This window comes from Pecten maximus, chromosome 17 (assembly GCF_902652985.1).
Source record: "Pecten maximus chromosome 17, xPecMax1.1, whole genome shotgun sequence".
Classification (NCBI taxonomy): Eukaryota; Metazoa; Mollusca; class Bivalvia; order Pectinida; family Pectinidae; genus Pecten; species Pecten maximus.
In genome coordinates this window covers 27,576,884-27,589,400 of record NC_047031.1, presented here as the reverse complement: position 1 = coordinate 27,589,400, position 12,517 = coordinate 27,576,884, and the positions used below count along the sequence as shown (strand labels likewise).

At 36.1% G+C, this 12,517-nt stretch overlaps 1 protein-coding gene across 2 annotated transcripts; it reads right to left on the bottom strand.

The window, feature by feature from the left end:
- Positions 1–284: 284 nt before the first annotated feature.
- LOC117315733 (E3 ubiquitin-protein ligase Midline-1-like) lies at positions 285–11,342 on the bottom strand. Of its 2 annotated transcripts, none has more exons than XM_033870086.1 (2): positions 11,310–11,342; positions 285–2,275 (listed from the first exon to the last, which is right to left on the bottom strand). In XM_033870086.1, exon 2 carries the CDS (start codon positions 2,236–2,238, stop codon positions 1,630–1,632), a length of 609 nt encoding a protein of 202 aa, XP_033725977.1. In that variant the 5' UTR covers positions 2,239–2,275; positions 11,310–11,342; the 3' UTR covers positions 285–1,629. The 2 variants fall into 2 exon arrangements, with proteins under 2 accessions (XP_033725977.1, XP_033725976.1); XM_033870085.1 differs by lacking the exon at positions 11,310–11,342 and adding an exon at positions 7,965–8,070.
- Between the last annotated feature and the right edge of the window lie 1,175 nt (positions 11,343–12,517).

Sequence of the window (12,517 nt, the reverse complement as noted above, 5' to 3'; positions counted from 1 at the left end):
CTCGTCCTGTTATCATTTTCATCACTATTTTGTTTATGATAAGATTTTTGTGCAACGAAAATGTATGGTTACATTTGGCGTATTCTGTATAAAAAAAATTTAAATGACTGAAATTTTATATGTTATCATGAATGCATTTTGTTTACTGATCTGTTAAAGTCTATTGAACAGGGTTATATATTCTGTTTCGCCGGGCTTTGATGAACAACTCAATATGGACAGGACGGAACATCGCAGTACGGCTGTAGGGGCATACAAGGTGAAGAAAAAAGACAACAAAGAACATCTCTAAACGGCACTTGTATTTCATTAAATTTTGTTTTATATCTATTTCCTGTCTCTGTTAATTTGTCACGCCCACATTTGAAATTGGCCCCGCCTCAAGACTGAGGCATGGACCAATCAGAAATGCCATGTGATATTTCAGATATCACATATGTGATATTTGAAATACCACATAGTATGCAATATATCACCAACAAAATATCAAAGAAAAACCGAGGGGTCATTGGATAACGCAAGTTCTTGTTATTGCTAAATCATTATTACCGAAATATTACCGAAACATTGGATATATTCGGCAGTTCATCACCACAGATGCATACAGGACATTGCTAGATTTGCTTGTTACTTCTCGATTAGACTATGGTAATGTTTTGTTCTTTGGTATATCTGACACATTGGGTGCATACAAGGCATTGGTACATCTGCTTGTTACTTCCCGATTTGACTATGGTAATGCTTTGCACTTTGGTATATTTGATGGACTGATTAGCCTCCTACAAAGGGACTAGAACACTGCAGCACGTCAGGTTCCCCGTACTCAAAAGAGGAACCACATCACACGAGTGTTGTAGTCTTGGATACAGGTGCGTTTCACGTCACAGTTCAAGATTTTGATATACACATACGTGGCTACAGGAGCATGTCACTACCAGCTGTCACGATCACCACGATCGGAAACAGAATCTTTGTTATGCGTTCCAATTATCATACTGTGACTTATGGTAACCGATGCCATAGAATGGTAGTGTCCACTTCGTAGAACAGCTTACCACCAGGAAGACAGAAACGCTTGCCATATTCGAGAAGGAGGTTATTATATGTCACTTGTTTATGTGTGCTTTTTAGAGTTTCTTGTAGACTTCCTGTACACATCATCATCAAAATGTTCAAGTCGATATAGTTTTTATGTGTTCCGTACATTGCGTAACACTTGAAGTAACATGCATTATGTAATGTGAAGCGAATTAGAGTAATTTTAAAAATTATATAGTGTGCCATGTATTTGTTGTATATTACTATTATCGTGTATTCGGGTTTGGGAATATTTACTTTTATGCAATGATTCGGAACCTGTCATGAAAAATAGCTCCTGTTCTGGCTTATAATCCAAGAGCTTGTTAATTCTATTCGCTCGGTCATAAAACGACTCTAGTATCGCTTGTCCACTACCATACATAAATACATCACGCATTTGTTGGTGGAGAAGTGAACACTCGTCTCGATTTGATTCACACAATCTTTGTTCCTGTTCTGTTGGGTTGACTACTATAACGTCTGTCCTTGTGTCTGCCGAAATTGTTCCCAACTTGGTTAAAAACATTTCCAGTTCATGCGTTTTCCTTTCTAACAGCTGCAGAATGTTCCCCCTCGAATTTGATTAACAGCTTCCTGGAGTCCCAGAACAGTGTGATGACGATGTGCCTCGTTGATACATTCCTCGCATATCACGCGTTTGCAATTTTGACAGAAATTATTCACCTCTTCCTCTCGGTGTGAAGGACACATGGGTTTGGATTTGCTACATTGTATGATAGCTTGTAGAAATGGGTCGGAGTTCAGGTACTCCATAGTTACTGTCTGGTGTGTACAGAAAGACATTGATCTCTTTGAACAATATCGACACACATTCAGCTTACATTTCAGACAGATATGTGTACTGTCGTCAGTTTGGCAAAATGCACACTTACACACTGTTGGTACTTTCACTATATCTAGTACGTTATTGACAATGAAGGCCTTGGACAGGTGTCTTGTATCACGTTCTTTAAGAAAATAATTTTCACCGCATACGGGACAGTTTCCTTTATTAAGTTGATGACTTTCATAATCTTGCTTGATACAAAGGTAACAGAACGTATGACCACACTTGAGGACTCTTGCGTCATCCAACACGTTAGAACAAATAGGACACTTTAATACACGTTTCAGTTCCTCAATCATTCCTTCTGCCATCTTTTCCTGTTGTATTTTACGTCAGTAACGAGCTTTCCTAGTTAAAAGATAAAAAAAAAAAACATGTGATATATATACAAGAAAAACACAGCGAATGTAACTAAGGACTATTTATCATTGAAACATTTTACTGACTATATTTTCAGAATATCAATTATAATATTCTAAAAGATAGTCCTCCTGATGGTAACATTTACTTTGTCGGTCCCCAGAAGTTTCTCAGTTACACATGAAGATCTGATCTGATCATTGCTTGGCTGTGTGTACAATATTGAAAAATCTCTAACACGTGCTGCCTCCAACTTATAATTTATTCTTCTTAACATCAAAACAACTTCCGGTGATGGACGGGCACAAATTACGGAACAATATACATACTAACATAAAAAGATGATATTGATTAATTCCGAATACACACTTGATGGTTGATAATATATATGTGATAAAACACATTTGTCATATATATAACAAATGTATCGCCTTCAGTGGGATAAAATCTTGTACCACTTTTCTGGGGACCGGCAAAGTGAAAGTGTTCAAAGTTACAGTAGAATACGAATATTTATTTAGTGTGATTCAATGCCATGCTGTCAGATGAGGGGCCGCGGTGGCCGAGTGGTTAATGTGTCCCGACACTTTATCACTAGCCCTCTACCTCTGGGTTGCGAGTTCGAAACCTACGTGGGACAGTTGCCAGGTACTGACCGTAGGCCGGTGGTTTTTCTCCGGGTACTCCGGCTGTCCTCCACCTAAATGACCCTGGCTGTTCATAGGACGCTAAACAAAAACAACCCTGTCAGATCAGCATCGCTAGTAGACGACGTGTTCTGGGTCTCGATGTCGCAGCTCGGTGTGAAGTAGACCTTTGACATCAGTAAAAGGGCCACAGCACTTCCCAGTATTTATATAAATGCTGGAGGTTTAGCGTTGTGGTGTCCTGTATTTCTCAAAACTGGACACCGAGACAAAATCTGATACATATATATATATATATATACTGAGTAGTTGAAAAATGGGAAGTTTTCTAAACAAGAGATGAATGAAATTTGTGGCATCTACATAACTTATCATTATAAATATAAAGCTCCAAAACTGATGAAGTTTTAGTTTGTTTGTCATGGTAGCCAGAGACCTATATACTAGGGATTCGCAACAAGCTCTTTGGCTTACCAAACGTCACCGCCGAGCGGAAGTTCGGGTAATTTATCCCATAGTGCATCGCTGCTCCTACTGTTTAGACGCCATATTGAAGGTACGCCTGAAACACGGTCAGCTTTATGACAGCTCATAGAAGACTATTGTCCGATAACAAATCACGGGAATCAAACGTAAGTGCAATTATTTTTATGTAAACTGGTGTTTCAAACGTATTCCGTCGTACTTTATGTTCGGAAGACTGCACATGTGACGGTTCTTTTCACGGCGATTACCACGCTGGTTAGCTTATGTCTGGTGTTAAAGACAGTGCTACATGGTTTCAGTTTATATAATTAACTCCTTTTTTATTTATTGACCAATTTCAAAATGGTTTTCAAATAATTGTTGCTCGATAGTTACTGTATCGCGTTTAGTGAAATTTGTTGTGTAATTCATTGTGAATATTTAGTAATTGCCCAGTGAAAATAAGTAAACAAAACAAATTATGGTTATACTGTGAATGGCTGGTGTTAAGGACAGTGCTACATGGTTTCAGTTTATATAATGAACTCCTTTTTTATTTATTGACCAATTTCAAAATGGTTTTCAAATAATTGTTGCTCGATAGTTACTGTATCGCGTTTGGTCAAATTTGTTGTGTAATTCATTGTGAATATTTAGTTATTGCCCAGTGAAAATAAGTAAACAAAACAAATTATGGTTATACTGTGAATGGCTGGTGTTAAGGACAGTGCTACATGGTTTCAGTTTATATAATTAACTCCTTTTTTATTTATTGACCAATTTCAAAATGGTTTTCAAATAATTGTTGCTCGATAGTTACTGTATCGCGTTTAGTCAAATTTGTTGTGTAATTCATTGTCTTTAATATCATATTTATAATTAGATTAGTGATTTGATAGCTATAATCTGTAGAATTTTATATAGTATAGTCATGACTTCTGTTAACATTGATCTCATGAATAATAAAGCCATTATTGAAAGAAATGCATTAATTGAAACTAATTGAAAAAAGTATAAATCAGTCTAATGTAAATTAAATTAAATATTATACTTTTTGTAAATTATTTAGTGTTTCAAAACAGATATTTGATACAGAATTGCAGGGATTGATCGAGGAATGAGTGTGTTGGAATATAACAGCTATGATATCTTTTGCACATAGCAAAACATTAAATACTGCGGTATATATTTTATTGTATTGTGTGGGAAATTAATAAAATCAAAAGGTTATATATATAATTTTTTTCCCCCATTATGACCGATAAATATACCCCCCCCCCCCCCAACCTTTGGGGCATTGATCACAACTCACCTTTGATAAAAACATTAACACCTGGTCATGGGGCATCTCCTAATAAACTCAAAGGGGGGGTCCATTCAGAATATATGTAGATTATATACCTGTATGTACCTGTACTTTGTCATGGTGATCACCTGGGCTCCCCCACTCCATCCAAACCATAGGGACATTGACCACACCTTTATTACCTTTGAGATATACATGAATCAACAGGTGTGTCTCACTGTCAACACCTGTCCTGAGGCGATGTCCATCTCCCCAAAATACTAGAGTTCACTAAAGGCATGCTGTGCAGTATACAATCTAAATATTTACCTGTACTCTGGAAGACAAAAATCCCTCAGGTGTGTCCTCATTCCCTAATTAAACTTAAATGGGTCCATTCATATTTAGATATATATGTTTTTAGGTTAATTTTGAATTTACGAATCTGTTACTTTAATCAACATTTGGGGTATATGAATTTACTGCAGGGTATTTGAAATTTGAATGTTTCAAATTTAAATCTTATAGAAGCTTCTCTGCCTATTCTATACCATAATGTATCAATACTTATTAAACTTGATTTTTTTTTCAGAAAGCCAAAGAAGAAAAGATCTACCATTGGTACATGACCTAAGCACTATCAAAGTTTTCAATACTAAATAATAAAATATTATCAATCATCAAACATGACAGTGGTTTTTTTTTTTTTCATTTTACTTAAGACTTTTGCTATAGCATTTGTCTAATAAACAAGAAATATCTCCAAAAGAAGATAAAAGGCATAGTTTTAATGGTGGTTTTTATACTGTACTGTAAAACTGCTGGTGAAATTAATCAACGAATCACTGGTCTATTGGTGGGTGCAGATGCAGGTATATAAGATATATAACATTAAACAACTACAGATGTGTACAGGAGAGTGTTACATGAAAACTGTTCAATATAAAATTATCTACACTAATAAATTTTGTCTTTTGCAAGCCAAGTATAGATATTAACCTAAATTTGACATCTCTCTAGCATTATTAACAGATAATAGTTGGATTAATTTAAAAACAGAATGTCTTTTGTGGTAATATTGTTTTATACATTTTACCCTCAGACCTGTATATAATGGACATATCAAAATAAAATGAAACTCATCCTCAATGTCACACAAATCACAATTGTTACAGGTTCTATTACTTTGGGTAATATTATTATGTCTACCTATTTCTATATTTAATTTGTGTGAGGATGCTCCACATACATTTATATTTAGTTTCTAAAGGTTTAAAACTGTACACAGTGGCTATCTATCAGATATTGATATATAATCTACCTTTCGACGAACTAGATATCTGTTAACATGTTTTGTTTTGTAACATCGGTCAATCTCTGCTCAATGCTTTTAAAAGCATAGTCTACTGGTGAATTAGAAAAAAACATGTACTCAATACCTAAAGCGGCTAATTCATTCTTAATGTCACATATCCACACGTCATTCTCATTTACCATTTCATCAAGACATGTTTTCAATAACAGATTATCCGACTGTTTCACCAATATTTGAACACTCTGAATTTTCTCATAATAGTTTATGGTAATCTACCCAATTCACAGTAAACGAAGTCATTGCAAGTTGATTTAGGCACCTTATTAAGTTAAGTATTTTTTTTACAGAATTTCTAATGTACGCTTTCGACATCCGGTGCTTTATGAAATCCCCATATTTCCGATGCATAACGTAAAGTACTATTTACATACGAATCAAAAATAGAACTATAAGTTTCTACATTCAAGCAATGATTTCTAAGAGAAGTTGTCAGAGAAAATAAAGCTTTTCTGCCTTGTTCTGCAAAATGTTTTTGTGTTTTGTAAAACTTCCCATTGTAGTTGAACAGCATACCCAAGTATTTAAAACTGTCAACAATTTCTATATTGTCATTATTATTCATTATTATATTTCCATGGCTCATTATTTCTTATTTGTCCACAATTTCTAAACACCATGATTTTAGTTATACATATTATATCAACATTGACCTCCAGATTCCATTTTATGGTATATGCATATAAAGAATCCAACATAATTTGTAAATCTTCTGGGCAGTTAACAAATAAAGCCATGTCGTCGGTATACATTAGCAAGAAAAGATCAAGCATCTGTAATTCAATACTTGGACAGTTGTCATTAATAAAGTGTATTTAGATACAAAGAAAATAACACAGCTAGGTGATTATATTTCCCCTTGTAAGAGTCCGGTATAATTAGGGAAGCACTGACTGAAGTCAGTATCACTATCGAAAATATAAGAATCGTCGTCAGTATATTTCTCTATAACATCTAAATTTAGATCATCGTCTAATGGCAGAAAATCGGACGACATATTCCATGTGTTTCTATATGAATCTTTAACGGAAAAGTGGTGCTTTTTTCGATTAGACACAACTTAAATATCGTTGTTCACATATCGCCAGTGTGAAGTTATCTCGGCCAAACGCGGTGACACATGTGCACAGACAGTCGTCGCCATCTCTTGGCACGGCACATGTCACTAATATAAACAACTCCGATATCCACCTATTGCGCAGCCGCAGATCTCGTGCTAAATATACCTCCGGTTATGAGAACAATAGGTGAGGTCGTGACTATGCGAGAAAAGCGGTTGTTGCGAGTCCCTAGTATATAGGTCTCTGTGGTAGCTTATAATACTAAATGCTAACAAACCCAGAAAGCTCTATTGATATCGAAAGTAACTGGCCGCCATGTTTGTTTTACCTGCTTGTCCACCTGGAGCTGTACATGTGTTGTGTGCCTACACTGGCCGAAATACTGTCATATAGTATACAGTCAGAGTCTCATATTAGTTTTTTATCGACATAAAGATAAATGAAACGGACTATAACTAAAGAGTACGCAATAACTACTGCGACATACAGCTGTATGGTTTAAATCTAGTCGATAGATATTTAACACGTACATTGTACTAAAATCACATTGAACAGGGACGTCGCCGACTGACAGTAGTCGTTGACCAAACGTGTCCAAGTCGTATAGTAAACATAGTTTATTGTAAAACGTATTGTCAGAAAGAAAATCATCTGTATTAACGACTGGAGTAATAAATACTGAATTATTATCAATGGTCCATTCAGTGTAAAATTGTTATGAGTTTGAGCTACTAGGTATATTTATCCACGTTGACATTTCATGCCATCTCTTCCGATATACAAAATGATTTTAAATGATATGTAATACATTGTTGTACATAAAATGAAACAAACAATATATGTTTACCTGTCTAACTTTGATCAAATCATTTTCTCTTCTTGTCCCGCGGTACGTCATGTAGCTTATGTAATATTGCGCTACCTGTTGTCAAAAACTATCAATGAAGGGAGAGAACCTTTGCTCAAATATCATGTACTGATTATCCTTCAGGATAACAATGGCGCTCATTGTATTCAACAGTGTAATACAAAAAAGGCAGCTTTATGACAAAAACCTTCTTCGATATGTGTTTTATTTATACCTTAATGTAGATTTGATATGTGGAAAGCTGAACAATTACAGAAAATAAATTCACTGTATGTCTTGCCCACAGGGACCTGAGAATTTGTTTCAGACCATGTACATTTGGATCTTCCCTTGTGTGTATCACAGGGACATGAGAATTTGTTACAGTCAACGTCTATTTGGACCTTCCCAAGAGTGTATCACAGGGACCTGAGAATGTGTTACAGTCTACGTGTATTTGGACCTTCCCTAGTGTGTAACACAGGGATCTGAGAATTTGTTACAGTCTACGTCTATTTGGACCTTCCCAAGAGTGTAACACAGGGACCTGAGAATTTGTTACAGTCTACGTGTATTTGGACCTTCCCTAGTGTGTAACACAGGAACCCGAGAATTTGTTACAGTCTTCGTCTATTTGGACCTTCCCAAGAGTGTATCACAGGGACCAGAGAATTTGTTACAGTCTATGTGTACCTGCACCTTCCCTAGTGTTTAACACAGGGACCTGAGAATTTGTTACAGTCTACGTGTATTTGGACCTTTCCAGTATGTATCACAGGGACCAGAGAATTTGTTAGAGTCTACGTGTATTTGGACCTTCCCTAGTGTTTAACACAGGGACCTGAGAATTTGTTACAGTCTACGTGTATTTGGACCTTTCCAGTATGTATCACAGGGACCAGAGAATTTGTTACAGTCTACGTGTATTTGGACCTTCCCTAGTGTGTAACACAGGGACCTGAGAATTTGTTACAGTCTACGTCTATTTGGACCTTCCCTAGTGGGTAACACAGGGATCTGAGAATTTGTTAGAGTCTATGTGTATTCGGACCTTCCCTTGTGTGCATAGCACATTTTCAGAAGTTTTATGGCGCCGGATCAAAATTCGGTAAAAGTGACACCCCTGATGTTCATTATATTAAAATTCGGTAAAAACGACACTCTCTGTGTTCATTATAAATCATTACAAGGAGTAATGGCATATCTAGCTAAAACTATGTATGAACATCAACGGGAAACCTTAATTCGTTAGATGGGGTACTTCTCTCATGGAGTGTCCACACACGTTAATATGACGGCCAACAGCGGCCGGTAAAAACATACTGCTGCAGACTACGTACTGTACCTAATATTCTATATAATTGAGTACACACGTTTTTCTAAAAACATTTTTGTCATGACAAACTAATGATGAACAAATAATTATGTACAAAACGCATTTTCTGAAAATGTTTTTTGTCATGACAAATAATTATGTACAAATTATTATGTACAAAACTGACCATGTTGTTCCCCAACCCATAGTTTTAATGGAACCCTCCAAATCTGAGGTGTGCAATTTATCCTTATGACCATGAATTCCAGAATGTTAGAATCACATTACATTATAATTTGTCGGGACGTTTTTAGAAAACGTGGTTAGTAGTTATATATATTATCAGAGACCTATATACTAAATTAGTATATAGGTCTCTGATATTATATTTACATTCTGTGTTGCATTCGAGCCTATATATCGTTAGTAAACCAAATTGTATTCATGAGACTGTATACTACAATTTACAGTGATTCGGTCAAAGTAGGAATACAGCCCCAGGTGTTGCTGGTCAAAACAATGGCCGCCAGTTACATTCGGCCAGGAGAGATTTCGAATGCTAGCATTTATCTACGTAAACCACCACAAAAAAAGCAACGCAAGTTATGAGAGTAAAATTTAATAATAGAAAAAATGAAGTCGACCGACTCGACACAAAATTATTATAAGCTCTATTCCTGATGTATAGGAAGTAATAAAATTGTCACTGTCGTCACACAGGGGCTCGTTGTCGAATTGTCAGAAATGCTAGACACGACAACATTTAAAGTCCAGCATTTAAAAAAAAAATCTTGCGAAAAATCGGCAGTATCGACATGGTTTCTGGTTGTGTATGCATACTGAATTATAGTTATGTGGTTATTCACTGATGTCAAAGGCCTACCTTACTCCAAAATCGAGCCCCTGTGAAGTTGAACATCGTCTGCTAAGTTAGCGACACTGATGTGACCGGTTAGACTGGATTCTGTTTAATGAAATATCCTTGGAATCGTTTTCACCTACTGTCAAGACGACGTTCATTTAGAATTTAAGAGATGATATTCCTCTGAAAATAACGTAAATCCAGTCGATAGGAACATAAGTGTTTCCGAGGAATCGAGTCTATCCTGTGCAGTACCCATTCAACGCCGCATCGCTTCTAAATGTTAACCGTATATCATGCGCCAAAAAACGGCTTTATTTTTAAACAATCAGAAATTATGCAATTGTGAACAATTTGAAGATATCTACAAACGTTTATAAAATATAATATAAAGCCAAATTGTGCAAAAAACATTTCATGTGATTGCTATTGATAACGACATGAGGGACTATATTATTCCTTCTGGAAATTTCAGCTGTTCCGGTATTTGAACTTGATGACGTCAGTGATAGGAGAAGCGGCAAATTTAAACGCGTCTTAAGCTACAGTAAATAAAATAAAATTATGAATGTAAATATAAGCATTGAACTGTTACGAAATGGTAGTAAACAGTCGATATGAATACAATTTGGGTGACAGATAAATATTTCATGTCGCCCAACAATATGTTTTTGCCGGCCACTGTCGGCCATCGTACGTTAACGTTAAATGGGTATGATGTCTTGTCTGTATGGTCACTGTCAGACTAAAATTTAAAAACAAACACACACATATATATCTCACCTGAGATGACCAACAACAGAATATCTCAAATACAACGATTGTGAAATACATTCATACAAATACAAACATTGTATTACATTCATATAGATACATACACTGTACTTGCGAAAAGGACGAAAATAAATTGAACACGAAAGTTACAATATAAACATAGTTTATTGTAAAACGTATTATCAGAAAGAAAATCATCTGTATTAACGACTGGAGTAATAAATACTGAATTAGTATCAATGGTTCATTCAGTGTAAAATTGTTATGAGTTCAAGCAACTAGGTATATGTATCCACGTTGACATTTCATGCCATCTCTTCCGATATACAAAATGATTTTAAATGATATGTAATACATTGTTGTACATAAAATGAAACAAACAATATATGTTTACCTGTCTAACTTTGATCAAATCATTTTCTCTTCTTGTCCCGCGGTACGTCATGTAGCTTATGTAATATTGCGCTACCTGTTGTCAAAAACAACTTTGCTTAATAACAGAATTATAAAGCAGTGAATTAAAAACCTCAATAATATTACACTAAAACAAGTACACGAAAGACAATGTCTTGTGATCCAAGGGGAATAACTCGAGAATTCTCTCTGCTGCCTGTGTCGGGCTCTGCCGGCCGTTCGCGGTTTGTCCGCATTTTTATCCGGGTAACCTGTATTACCCACGTGATGTTCCAATATGGCAGCCTCCATAAGAACTGCAGGTCGCTTTGGCTACCTACTGTCAACCAGGTTGTTGCTCTCTTCAAGACGACATGAATTTGATTTTAGATTTAGCGTGGCAAGATGTTTAATTCATTTCTCAAAAATCTCACATGGAATGGCAAGATCGTTTTGCATATCGACGAGAACCGTGATATCGTCGAAACTAGAATTCCCCGACCTTGATGTTATTGGTGGGAAGCTGGTAGGTAAAAACGGAAAGAATATTCAAAGACTTGTTGCTGAAAGTGGCTACCATTGGGAAGCAGCTGTGAAAAATGATCATGTATATATTGAAGGTCCTGAGTATGCAATCGTTAAAATCGCGGAAGAAATTATCAACCACGAAGTTGAAAGAATAAGGAAAGTTATTCACGATGAGAGACAATTTACACAAAATATCCTCATAGATTCTGATTTTCAATTATCGCGAACTATTGCCAAGATGTTCATCGGTAAAGAGAGAACAAGTATTGATCGACTGAAAAGAGAGACTGGCGTCGACATTGATATAGGTTTAACAGATCGCCATGTCAGCATCTCTGGGTCTGACTGTGACTCTGTGAAAAGAGCTACAGAGAGAGTACAAAGCAAACTCCAGGAACTAAGGAACCATATACCTGATTGGAAATTCGTAGATAAAGTGTTCGTAAATAAAGATGTTGACATAACTCAAAGAATTTGTAGAAAACTCATCGGAAAAAGGGGAATGAATATCGATCTACTTGTTGAGACTGGGGTGCATGTTGTGTTGCCGAGATATTCTTCCCACATCACGATCCGGGGGTGTGACCCTGAGGCAGTGAGAAACACTACATATAACATAGCAAAGAGTGTCAAGTCAATCAGGACTGGCCTGAAAGTCGGGACATTTGTGGAAAAAGTATA